Source organism: Tympanuchus pallidicinctus, unplaced genomic scaffold, assembly GCF_026119805.1.
Source record: "Tympanuchus pallidicinctus isolate F22 unplaced genomic scaffold, pur_lepc_1.0 scaffold23, whole genome shotgun sequence".
In the NCBI taxonomy this organism is placed as follows: domain Eukaryota; kingdom Metazoa; phylum Chordata; class Aves; order Galliformes; family Phasianidae; genus Tympanuchus; species Tympanuchus pallidicinctus.
This window is the reverse complement of record NW_026294740.1, coordinates 7580306-7592709: the sequence shown is the minus strand read 5'-3', so window position 1 is coordinate 7592709 and position 12404 is coordinate 7580306. Positions and strand designations below refer to the sequence as shown.

General features: G+C 40.2%; 1 protein-coding gene across 2 annotated transcripts in view; it reads right to left on the bottom strand.

The window, feature by feature from the left end:
• PRKCA (protein kinase C alpha) overlaps positions 1-12404 on the bottom strand; it is a 115695-nt gene that overhangs the window by 15728 nt on the left and 87563 nt on the right. Inside the window, exons 9-14 of one of the 2 annotated variants that reach the window (XM_052688031.1) lie at positions 8350-8373; positions 5398-5541; positions 4514-4687; positions 3549-3640; positions 2192-2254; positions 1801-1939 (exon numbers count right to left, since the gene is read on the bottom strand). In XM_052688031.1, the coding sequence (XP_052543991.1) occupies positions 1801-1939; positions 2192-2254; positions 3549-3640; positions 4514-4687; positions 5398-5541; positions 8350-8373 (636 nt within the window). The remainder of the gene's footprint in view (positions 1-1800; positions 1940-2191; positions 2255-3548; positions 3641-4513; positions 4688-5397; positions 5542-8349; positions 8374-12404) is intronic. The other variant, XM_052688033.1, reaches the window with a different exon arrangement.

Genomic DNA, 12404 nt, shown 5'->3' with positions numbered 1-12404 from the left:
CACATTATGCTCATTATGACCTATCATAGGTTTTAGCCCATGGGTATGTGCTAAAATGCTCCTGCAGACAAAACGTGAACCTTACTCTGAAGTTTATCACAGACCTACTTAGCAACATAATGTCTTCAGAAACTAATGAAAATCATACAACTAACAAAAATATAAGATCTGTTTGTAAGATAATAGGAAGACTAATTTCCTTCAAGTTTTGGTAAAAGGGTTATTGCTGTACAGGAGATTTCCCAGCAAATTAAAATAAACCTAATAAACCTACATTGACTTGTAGTGAGCACTTTGGCACTGATAGCATGTTCTTTGGTATCAAATGACACAAGCCTATTGTCTCACAGAGGACACTTTTTAATGTGTTATATTGGCTTCATTTATGTTTTGACAGAAGAAAATGAAATACTGCTCTGGCTGTTCTGTTATCCTATTGCAAGCAACAGCAATTTGTGAAAAAAACAAGCTTTTATAATACACAATATTTCATTCTGAAGAGCATGAATGGGGAGGTTGGAGATTCATGATCCATAGGTCCCTTCCAACCCTGGCCATTCTGTGATTCTGTGAATTAGCAACTGGAAAAATAAACTATTTTTCATTCTACTTTCACAGAGATGGCAAAATTCACCTTTAACACTATTTGCTTGTCCGTGTACAAATCTCCTCCGCTCCAACAAACACTCAATTACAGCCAGCAATGTTCCAGCCAGCACTGCCTCTTGCTTAACACTCAGCATATCTTGGATCCTGCATCTTGCACTGAACTTGCAGCCAAACAAATCAAGACTCTTGAAAGCTCAGCAAGCACAAACACCAGATTTTAATATTCATATAGTTGAATCATTTCCAAACTACCACATGTGCTTGTTTTTCATGTTTTGTACCTAAGGTACTGAAATATAAATCTGATCCAGACTAAAAATCTTAATGGTAAGGTCCTATTTCTTTATCACAGTGCTTCAAAACGTGACTGTGTTTCTAAGCATCCCATTCCCACTTTAGACACACTGCAGTTAGGTTTGTCTTTGAATGTGATTTTCAGTACTTCAATGGCTTGAATGCAACAGAGGTATTGGTAAGTCACAGAAAACCCCAGCCAAATGATGGATTTATTATGTCAGCTCCATTCAAGCCCTGATCTTACAGCTTAGTTGAGGTTTTCAATGAGCAGAACTTTCCTGAGATCAAACGCACTGCCTCGGGGCTTTGGTAAGTCATGGCCTGGAGCCGACCAAAGCAGCTTTGTAGGGAGGTCAAGGAAAAACTTCAAGATTTCACGAGTCTCTTCCTGAAAATCAATGAGATTTGTGACCTCCTAAAAATGCTGAACAATCTTTTCACTACCTGTATTTTGACAGCTGTGTGAACCTATAAAAACATTAAAGGAACTATGTTTGCTCACAGCAAAATGTTTGCTGACCTCATCGGCTACGCCCACAAACTTTTTCTGACTTTACACCAAAGCGCAAGGAAGTATAGTAACACTTGCAGTCTACAAATTAAATAATCACAAGGGGGTGAGTCTGCTCATTTAGTCTTGCTAGTATGAACAACATTTGAAATACTGATTCTGTACCAAGTTAGGTTTTCCATCAACTACATTTTAAAATAGCAAAGTCTTAGAGATATCCTCGTGTTAACTCATAGAGGTATTCAACATACCTGCAGAAATACAAACAGTACCATCCATAGAGCATCCAGAGCTACAGCCATCAACACGTGGTGCTGTGAAATGCCTGTACTGACAACTGCCAATGGAGAGGATGTCAGACTCTTGAAATGGTGAATATTTACCTCTGGTGCAATGTAGTCTGGGGTGCCACAGAAGGTCCTGGTTGTTACTCCATCGAACATATGTTCTTTGCACATTCCAAAGTCAGCAATTTTAATGTGTCCTTCTGAATCCAACATCACATTATCCAATTTCAGATCTCTATAAAGAAGTAATTCAATGTTAACGTTTAGGATCATTTTCCTTTACATATTCAAGGTTTCAGATGAGTTGGGTAGGGTGCAGAAAAGCTGACATAAAGCTGAGGGATTGGTCTGCAGTGCAACAACACCAGAATGACACTTCTGTGATTATTTCTAAAAATTCCTTAAAAATTCACTGATAAGTCAAAGAAATTGACCATTTTGGGGTTTGAAAATAGCACAGAAATTACTTACAACACATTGTACTCACCTATAAACAATCCCTCTATTATGGAGAAAGAATAACCCAACTGAGATCTCAGCTGCATAGAACCTGTGTGAAGAGAAAAAGCCCAAGGATTTCTTATTACCTCGTGATTTGCCTCCAACAAAATATTTTGCACATGCATCACAGTAAAAAGTGATGACAGTAAAGTATAAAAACATCCATTATAGGTAGAAGACATAACAGGCACCTTCCTTCCAATCGACTTTAACAGATAAATTTAACTTTGATGTCAAAAATTTGATGACAAAATAGGGCAGCTTTTTGTTTTTTAATTGAAAATTTGTTTCTAGACCAGAGAGAAGAAGGTGCAGCTGGAGCACAGCACTCCTGCTGCACCAATCAGACGTAGGTCATTATCTCTAATCACACACCAATGCCGAGTTCAGGATGCAGCTCAATTTACACTGCAATTCATATGGCATTAAATCATTTGCAGAAATAGCATTCCTTTATACAGGCTCTTAATGGATTAATTACGTAATTAAAATGACTGCAATATGAAATATAATTGTTGAATGTAGTAAAAGAATATATAATATTGATGGATGTTTGATGCCAGTTGCTGCGGATCTGCATAAATTATAGGGAAGAAGATAAGGACTATTTTTTAGGCTTAAAGCTTAAAGAAAATGAAAGGTTAGCTCTGAAACCAGAGCTGTTTGCAGACATGTGTGCTGCAATATGCTCCACAGGCACAAGTTGTCATAAAGCAGTATCGTTTCCAACAGGTGGTGGACATGGTACATGAGCTGGGAGCCAAGGATGTTCTGACACCATCGTGCTCTTCTTTAGGGAGTTGCTGACATTTTGTTTTATATCTCAAAATTTATATCTAGAAGGCCTTTCCTTTAAGCAAGCCCTGATTACTTAAATCAAAATAAGAAATTATTTCCGTGGGTTTCTTAAACCGAATTGGTTACGCTTGATTTGAAAGTTTCATTGGTAAATGATTCATGAAACACTAATAAATGATGATGAGATGTTATAAACATGACTAAAATGGCACTGATGTTCTGCCTGCTCACATTTAAATATGCTACATATCATTATCAGTTACTCACTGATACACCAGATGTACAATGACCCGAAAGGGACTATGTACATAAACAACTTCTCATCATTTCCTGACTTCTCACAGATAAAATTTCTATAAAATGTAGCATCGTAGAACTTCTCATAAGCTGCACACTGAAATATCTTGTGTAAACTACAATGCAATGTATCTTTCCCTACAATACTAATTCAGACTTAAAGCATAGGCTGATAGAGAAATTTAACTCTGTTACAGTATAAAAATAAGGTCATTATGTGATTTAAATATACAAACATGGACACTCACACTGCTTGTGGCTCCTTAAATTTCCCTACTTGCTGAATGTGGTACATGAGATCCCCACCATTCACATACTCCATAACAAAATACAGGCGGTCCTAGGATAAAGTATTAAACATGCACATGAACACGTCAGACAATAACAGATAAGCACTGATCAGGAATAAAGCTTTCAAGGTTATTAGGACTGGTTGTACATTCTGGTAAAATTGATACATTAGGAAATGGAAGTGGGATGTTTTGTAAAACCTGCAAGAGTCAATGACTGATGGGAGCTGCCTAGTTTTGCCAATGGTGACTCACATTTATGTATTCGTTGCTTACACTGTTCCCATAATTACTCACACATAGTTTTGTCTGCTAAAAATAAATGGCAAAAAAAGCATTAAAGACAGTTAAAAATCTTTGTCTTCAGCCTATTTCTGATCCCTCCTAATAGATTTAGGTATATATATACTACTGATGATTAAAAATAGGCAAGAAAAGAAGTCACAGGGTTTACAAAACTATCTTGAATCTTCACCAGTGATACTAAATTCCTTTCTCACTTTACTTCAGCTAGAGAAAGACTGCAATAAAGTATTTTGGAGGATGATTTTCTTGCAAAGTAAAAAATTTTAAAGCTCGTATCCAGGTATCTTAAGTGAAACATGACCACAACAAATCTGAGTACTTATGTAGTATTTTCCCACTTAGTGACCTTAAGTGAGACTTAAGCAATATTGGTCTGTCCACCATTTTTCAGAGGACTAAAATTGACCTCTTCCAAGTGCCTTTGGTAAGAACATGTTGATCACACTCTACAAGCATGCACTCAGGTTGGATGAGTTTGGGTAACCGCATGGGATATCTTATCATTCACTGTTTCCTGTGTGCAGAAGCTATGATATATATGTTGGATGATAACACAGGTTATTGATCTGACATAATTACGAAAAACATCACTGCTACAAGGAAGAGAGCTCACGTACAACTGTTTGGAAACAAGAATGAAGCTGTGTTAGGAATGGTGGTTTATCCTGCAGTGCTAGCACTCGTTTTTCAACCATTGTACACTCAACATCATCATCCTGAATCACCACATCTTTTTTCAGTATTTTGATTGCATAGAGCTCCTCTGTATTCTTCCTGTCCGCCAACATCACCTGCACAAAAAGAAACAGGAGTGAAAATCTTCCTACCTGCCAATGGAGAAGGTGACTCACATGCTCAGTGAGCTGTATAGTGGCAATCCAGCTTGCCCTTTCATTGGTACAGACCAACTTGATCAAAGCACCAAAAATAACATAATTACTCACCCACTGCAATGAGCTGTATCAGTCATTTCAGACAAAACCTGAGCCAAAACCCCAATGTGAATTGCAGACAGGGCTGAGAAGATGCTCAGTCCCAGGGGACTTCAGTAAAGGGCACATCACCATACAGAAGGGTGTTAAACTAGCCAGAAAAATAGCAGTCCTTTCTTTCCACTAACACATTTCAAATATAAATACTATCTGTGATTCTTCCCAGGTATTCAGCCCTACCAAAGCTGGTGACTTCCAGAAGTGGCAGTTACCTAGGGAGCAAAGTCAGAAAGGTAGACCTGATCTCCTCGAAACTGCTTAGAAGTGAGGATTTTACAGTTATTTTCTTACACCCTGCCCAAAAGTGTGAGGCTGTTCTCAATCTGTTTTTGGAAAAAAAATGCCCAATCATGACTGAAGCCTGCCAGTCCTTAAGGAACTGCCCCACTCTGCTCCTTCTGAAGTGCACTTCTTTTTGACTCCGGATTTTGCCTCTTAGAAGGAGAATGATTTATTTACTGTTCCTCAAGAATAAAAAAATGGAGTGAACTGTTATTAACAATTCTTACCTTTCCAAAGCTTCCTTTTCCAAGAACCATAAGGAAGTTGAAATCTGTCAGCTTCACCCTGTCCAGATTGTTGGATGGCACAGTTGAACTCCTGTCTTCCGACGGAGTAATGACTTTGTTACCAGCTGGCCCAAGTTTGGCTTTCTAAAGGACATACACACACATATATACACAAAAACGGGGAAGTGAGAAGAGCAGCCCATTTCCTCAGCAGAGTGGGTCACTGGGTGAGCACTAGGTTGGAGATGACCACATTGGAGATGGCATTCTTGGGAGAAAGGCTGCATAACAAAATCTGTGCAGACACGAGTTCAAAGATTCATTCCAACAATACTTTTCACATTACTGAGAGAATTAAAGTGGAAATATGTGTTCATGTATAACCAGATAAAAGCAGATAAACTTATCTGGTTATTGAAGCAAAACCAAAGCAAAATTGAAAGCCAAAGAAAAGAAGTCACATATATTCATGCCAAAAGCAGGCTTCTCTGGTGCTTTTGTTTCAAAATACAAAAAACGTTCTTCAAAAATACCATGCTATCATCTATATAGAGTACTCTAGATAAAAACAGTCTTTTCAACACATTCTCTTTTGAAATGTAGTTCTCAAAGACACTCTGCATAGCAAGAGTTAATAAATATTTAACATGCATCAAGAAAAATAACCTGCATCAAAAAAACAACATATGAGGATTAATGCAGATGAACATGGCCACTTTCAAACTAGCATTACAATCAACTTTGATTTTCAATCAAGCGTTGATCTGGAAAAGGGAGGAAGGGAAATATTACATACAAAGGTTCTGTCTTGGCTAGACAGTCTGGTTTGTAGAAGGTTGCAATGGTCTCAGTATTTTCACATGAGACACCACATAATTGCTGAAGTAAGTTTCATTTCAAATCTCAAAGTTAACAAAAGAGAAAAAAGCAAGATTCACCACAAGATAATATAGGCTACAACAGAATATCCCTCTTGTTCTCAAACTTATCCCACACACCAGCAGAAGCAAAGCCAAGAAGGTTTAATAATAGATAACTTTGGAATGTAAATGCTTTCCCCCAAGTAGCTAGTGAGTTGGCATAGTAAATAATCTCTAATGTGGTTAATTTATTTTATGCCATTGGCATATGCTCAACATCTAAGAATAATTACTTCTGTTACTATACCACAAAAGGACAGTACTTGCATATTATTGCTTTTACAGATAAAAAACCCAAATTCTGGTAATCAAAGTGCATTCAGAGTCACACAGTAAGTCTTGGGCTTAAAGGCCTTAAAGGCTTGGCCTGGCGTATGACCTTGGCAGCTCAACTGGAAACTGGAACCAACATTCCCCTCCCCAGACATGTTTAGATGTCTGAAACGGGAAGGGATGCCTTGATTTGGCCACCAGCCCCTGCTGCCATGAGCATGACAAGGGGCCCTCCTGTAAACCAACCACACTGTGCTTATGAGGCCATAATCAGGTTTATAACTGCAGAAAATCTTGCATCTGCCACATGGATACGAATTTTGGCATTTTTGGTATTTTTTTGTGTGTGTTTTGTTTGTAGTTTGTTTGTGAAAATACGGAATTCATTCCACCACTGTGATGGCTTACTTGTAAGAAAGCAGCCCCTGGAGATGCCAAACAGGACCAGGGGCTGAAAAAGCCTTTAGCAAGGGCAAGTCTTGGGCACCAGCCTACGTTTCCAATCCTACAAAGCACTGCCCAATGGCAGCTCCTGCTGCTGGTGGAATCCAGTGGTACCATGGAGTACGGCCACTAACTGGGCCTTAAGACTTGTACAAGACTCACCAAACCCCCAAATTTGTGTATACCTTAACGTGTGGGGGTGTTGTTTCTACATGTAAGAAACAGTTTATGTATTTCAGATAGGGAACTACAAACCAAAACTGTTCTTAGAATAGAGTGACGGTGAGGAGCACAGTGTGTTGTAACTTGCATAAGCGAGATGTCAAACCACACACCATTTCTTTCACCACTACCTCTGCATCCAGGATTGCTCATGATGAATAGCTTTACTACTAATTAGAAGGGAAGAAAATCTGTTTGAGACTTATGCTCTGTCAAGGCCAATTCAAGCACTGAAAGAAGGATAGATATTGGATAGAAGTATTTTCTAGAGCTCCACCGAATGCTGTTTCAACAACACTGACCACAGAGGAATAAAGAGACCGATGGCCTTTTTGCATAGGTAAAGTGTGCATAAGGAGAGCGATTAGTGGCAGGGAGCTCTGGACACACAGCTGAGAGCAGGGCGTTGAGACCCGAGACACACACAGACCATGGCACCCAGGTGAGACCGCTGATCTTGTTTCCTACAGCTGACGCTGTGAAATGATGTCCAGATCTTTCTGGATCTTGGACAGATGCACTGTTTCCTCTTCCGGCTCTGCTGGAACAGCCCAACACATGTATATTCTCAGATGTTTACCTAAAGTCAGTGTCTTGAACTGAAACAGGTTTTCTTGTGGTTGCATATGGCTAGAATAAAGGGAATGGTATGGAAAACAGATGGAAGAGGTACATCTGAAAGGAGAAGAGCTAACCAGAATCACAGCCTTCTGGTTGCTTTCTTAGAGGAAAATATATTTCATATGGAGCCATTCTAATAAAGTTATTTAAATGCTCCACGTTGTTTTGGGACTTCCTCATTTTTAGAGCATTACAAACATCACCATTCAAGCCACCATATGGACTACATACATTAGGGGATTTTACAATAGTGGGTGCTTGCTTAAATTTGTCCACAACCCCCTCTCAGTACGCTATAAACTGGTTTTGTCTGTGTAAAAAGTACAACATTGCAAAACAAGGCCAGCTTGCAGCAAACAAACCCAGAAAACAGTACGGTAAAGATGAATTAGTCTGCACTGGTAGCAGAAGGGTTAATCTTAAAAGAAAACGAGACATGCACATCATCTTACTTCCTCCGGCTCGGACGCACCTTATCTCGGCCCGTTCTTTTACCCTGAAACCACAGGTGAGACACACTTTATGCATTTAGCCCAAATGCAGTTCTTTATGAAGTGTTGTTGAAGTTACAGTGTGATACTTTGGAGAATCTCTTAGATGTATTTCAGAGAACATCTCACTTTCACAGTTAAAAAATGCTTGCTGTTTTTGGCTTTCTAAATCCTAAGTGTAAAAACTGTTCATGGGTTTGTCATACGAACATGTTCTTCTGTAATCTAATGAGTGTGAAGCAAAGAAGTGGTTTTGGGGGCAGCAATACATCACCACCCCTTCCTTTCAGCCACAGCTGAGTTTGCAGTCCTGGTTCCAACCCTCCAGGTCACCCCTCATGCACCATTTTAGAAGGGAAAACCCTGCATCATTTCCCTTGGCATGACCTGGAAGCAACACAAGGCCTGGTGGCATGCAGGCCACTGAGGATGTGTTTCCTTGTTGCCATGGCAACCTGCTTCCAGCAGTCCCTGGATGTGCAATGGGAAGACGGACTGGGGGTAAATTCAAGAGGAGAAAGTGGTAAATGAAAAATAATAACAAGACTGAATTTTAACAACAGTGCTGACTATTGCACATGGGGAGGTATGAATGCATCCTGGGCATGCATCTTCTCCCCACGTTCCCTCTGCTGTTCACTGGTTCCACTGACACCTACTGGGAAAAGAAATGGAGCTCCCACGCACTGCTGAGAATGGGAAGTGGGAGATCCAGCAGCAGGGAGCAGCACTGCCTTCAGTCCCCTGCAAAAATCCTGCAGCTGTGACGGTCAGCAATGCTGCCAGGCTGCATCTGGGGTCCCAACTCTTAATACTGGTTGTATCCTCTTGCCAGAATTAAATCCCGTTGTTAAACTAATGAGATCTCTGCCTCAAAATGCAGCAAGGTTCCACCAGACCCAAAAACTCCTCAAATGTCTCTGTGTCCCATATCAGCCTTGCCCCCAGCTTTTCCCTTCCTAATTCTGCAGGTAACTCAATGGCATCACAGAACTGCAGGTAACCACATCCCCTCCCAAAGTGGCACAGTGTGGTGAGAAGCAGGCAGGGAGAGGCAGAACTCACACTGCAGGTGTGGAAAAGGGAAGCTGAAGTAGTTCCCCAGTGACCCACGGAAGGACAGAGCCCTGCTGGACTTCCCAGTCCGAACACCTAACAGGCAGAGCCATTAGCAAGCCTTTAATGAAGAAAACACATGCAGTAAATTTTGAATAACAATCTGCAGGGAAAAAACCTCCTCCTCAGCGACACATTTTCAATCACTGTGGCAGATTGTTTCTTACATTATTGCATTTCCAATTCCATGTAATTGTAGATGTTGTGAAGGACTATCCATTTCCTCGTGTATACGACTTAATTGTCAGGATGCTGATAACTCAAAATGAGGAGAGTTCATTTCTAATACTTCACCAGACTGTGTTTTAAGCTTAATTCCATAATGTAATGCAAGCTTATAATTCATTAGCAGAGAGCTTTGTAGCCATGGAAACAACACAGAGAGGAGAAGTTCCAGCCCAGGCCTGGGTGATGCAGCAGCCCAGCAGCTCCCACCAGCGAGGGATGAAGAAAATGAAGGAAAATGCTAAAATAGTTAATGAATAAAGAAAAGAAAGAAAAATCATGATATTCCCATTGTTAGTAAGAAAGCACAAAGGCAAACAGAATGGTCATGAATATATAAATGGAGAGGGTGATAACTCTTGAGCACTAAATATGGACTGCTCCACATCTTTGGTTTGCTTTTCCCCTCACCTCTTCTTCCTCTTACATTTGTGTTTTATTTACCCTCTTGGTTATTAACAGTACTTTTATTTAAACGAACTGCCTGAAAAAAATGCTTGTGCCATATGGAAAAAGGATTAAAAATGCCTTTCTGATGAGAGCCTGACCAGAAGCACAGGAACCACCGCTGGAGCCCATCCAGATGCAGCACTGCTCTGCTCGTCACAGAGCAGTAATGCAATCCCACGAAGAATTCTGGGTGATTGCTAAAACGGGGTAACACTGCCAGGTTAGCACTTACAGACATGATATGTGCAATAGGAGCACTGACTGCCTGCCTCCCAGCAGAGCTGCCATCCCATGTTCTGCACTGACCCCTCGTGGCTCCTGACTCGGAGCAGCTCTGTGCTCTGCAGTGTGTTCTGCTGATGTCTTATTGGCAATAGGAGAATCCTAAAGGACAACACAAGACCTCAGTGTGCCACATAGCATCTCAAAAGTGCTGCTGATCTGGGGGGCTTAGAGCCATGTACCCTATCACTGATTGCTGTGATAGTGGCAATAAAAATAATTATATCGCTGGGTTTCTAGTTAATACTGGCATAGCGAATCCCTAAGTGTCCAAAAAAGAAAGGCTCTTTTGATACACATTCCCACTGATTTTTTAATTTTGCAAAGTACTGCCAATTTTCAACCATAATAATAAAAACCCACATAGGGTGTAGAATTTGCTTTAAGCATAAAACCCACTTCAGTATGGACAAAAAGCAAAGTGCTGCTCAGTGTCAGCATTCACACACGTGAAATGAAGGCACTTTCTGCATGATGTGAAAACACAAGAAGCTGCTTTTGCTCCATCAGAACATCTTCAATGGGCTTTGCAACACACTGTCACTGAGAATTGACCATCCACCACCTGTTCTGCCATCCCTGTGCATCCGTGGGTTCTACCTGCAATTACAGCTAAATACCCTATTGCAAAAAAAGTATATATTTAAACACTACCTACAAACTGCTTTGATTATTGTTTAAAATACATTTAAACAGAACCTTGAGGCTTCCCCGCATTAAACAATTTCCATCAATGAAACCAAAATGTGATTTTCTTTCTGAAGAAGAGGAGGTGTAAAGGACTGAGGAGGAGTACTCAGAGACACCAGCTAAAGGATGGAGGGTAAGGAAACAACGACCCACTGCCTGACAGATGGCATCATCACTGCACTAGGAAATACCTGGTATAGGCAAGTGACCTTATGCTTTGTTTTTCTGGTAAAATTGTGCTTTAATAATAAAAACAAGATTCAAAATCTGATTTTTAAACTGAGCATTTAATACCCTGTGCTCTAACATCCAAAGCACCTCAGATCAACCTCAGGTGTTGAGGTACTACCAAGTGACAACAGCTTCAGCAATCTTAGATTTGTGAAGCAGGAGCTTCACTTTGTAATTTAAATTGTAATCTGATCAATGTATGAGACTGAAGTGTGATTTGGGTCAGTAATAAAGCAAGAAAATTCATCAGAGATCACATGCAAGTTAAAAGTTCAGATGCACACGGTCAATGCTGGCACATTTTGTTTTGTGAGATGGAGGTTAGTGAAGGAAGAAAGAGAGGAAGTGAATGTGTGGGTTAATATTTGGGTATTGGATCCTTTGTGCATGTGGATTATATCCCATGGATAACATGGGATACAGTATACAAACAGATGTAATAGATGAAACAGATGTAATACATTAGATCACAATATATGCATGCTACATATCCCACACATCCATGTTTTTAAACATCCAGTGAACATGAGAACTATTTGATCCATGGAAGTTAGAATTCCACAAGTGTATTTCAAATTAAAGATGCACCATTTCCCATCTTCCACGAGAAGGTGCCATTGGTTTAGCAGCGAGAGCACTGAGCTCCACAGAGCCCCTGGTGTGCATACATCCAGCCGACCTGGGGGTGCTTTGTGGCAGTTTATGGAAGATGTAGTCTTCACATTTATTTATTTTTTTTTAATTTAGAAAGCTTAAATTGGGAAACTAAAGCTTAAACTGGGAAATAAGTGCATCCTTATAACACGGTGAGAATGAAATTGAATTTAATCAGCTCGGGACATTCGTAGAGAGTGTTTTGTGAAGAGAAAGATGCAGAACACTGAAGAGCTACCTTGAAGCAGCGGACATGTACATGGCAGTCCTGCAAGAGACAGGAAAGGGAGAAAACTGCTGTGTTAGCACAGGGCTGGTGAAGGAGAGCAATATCAGCATTCGTAGCAGATGGACACGATCAGGACGCAGCAGTGAGAAGTTAGATGGG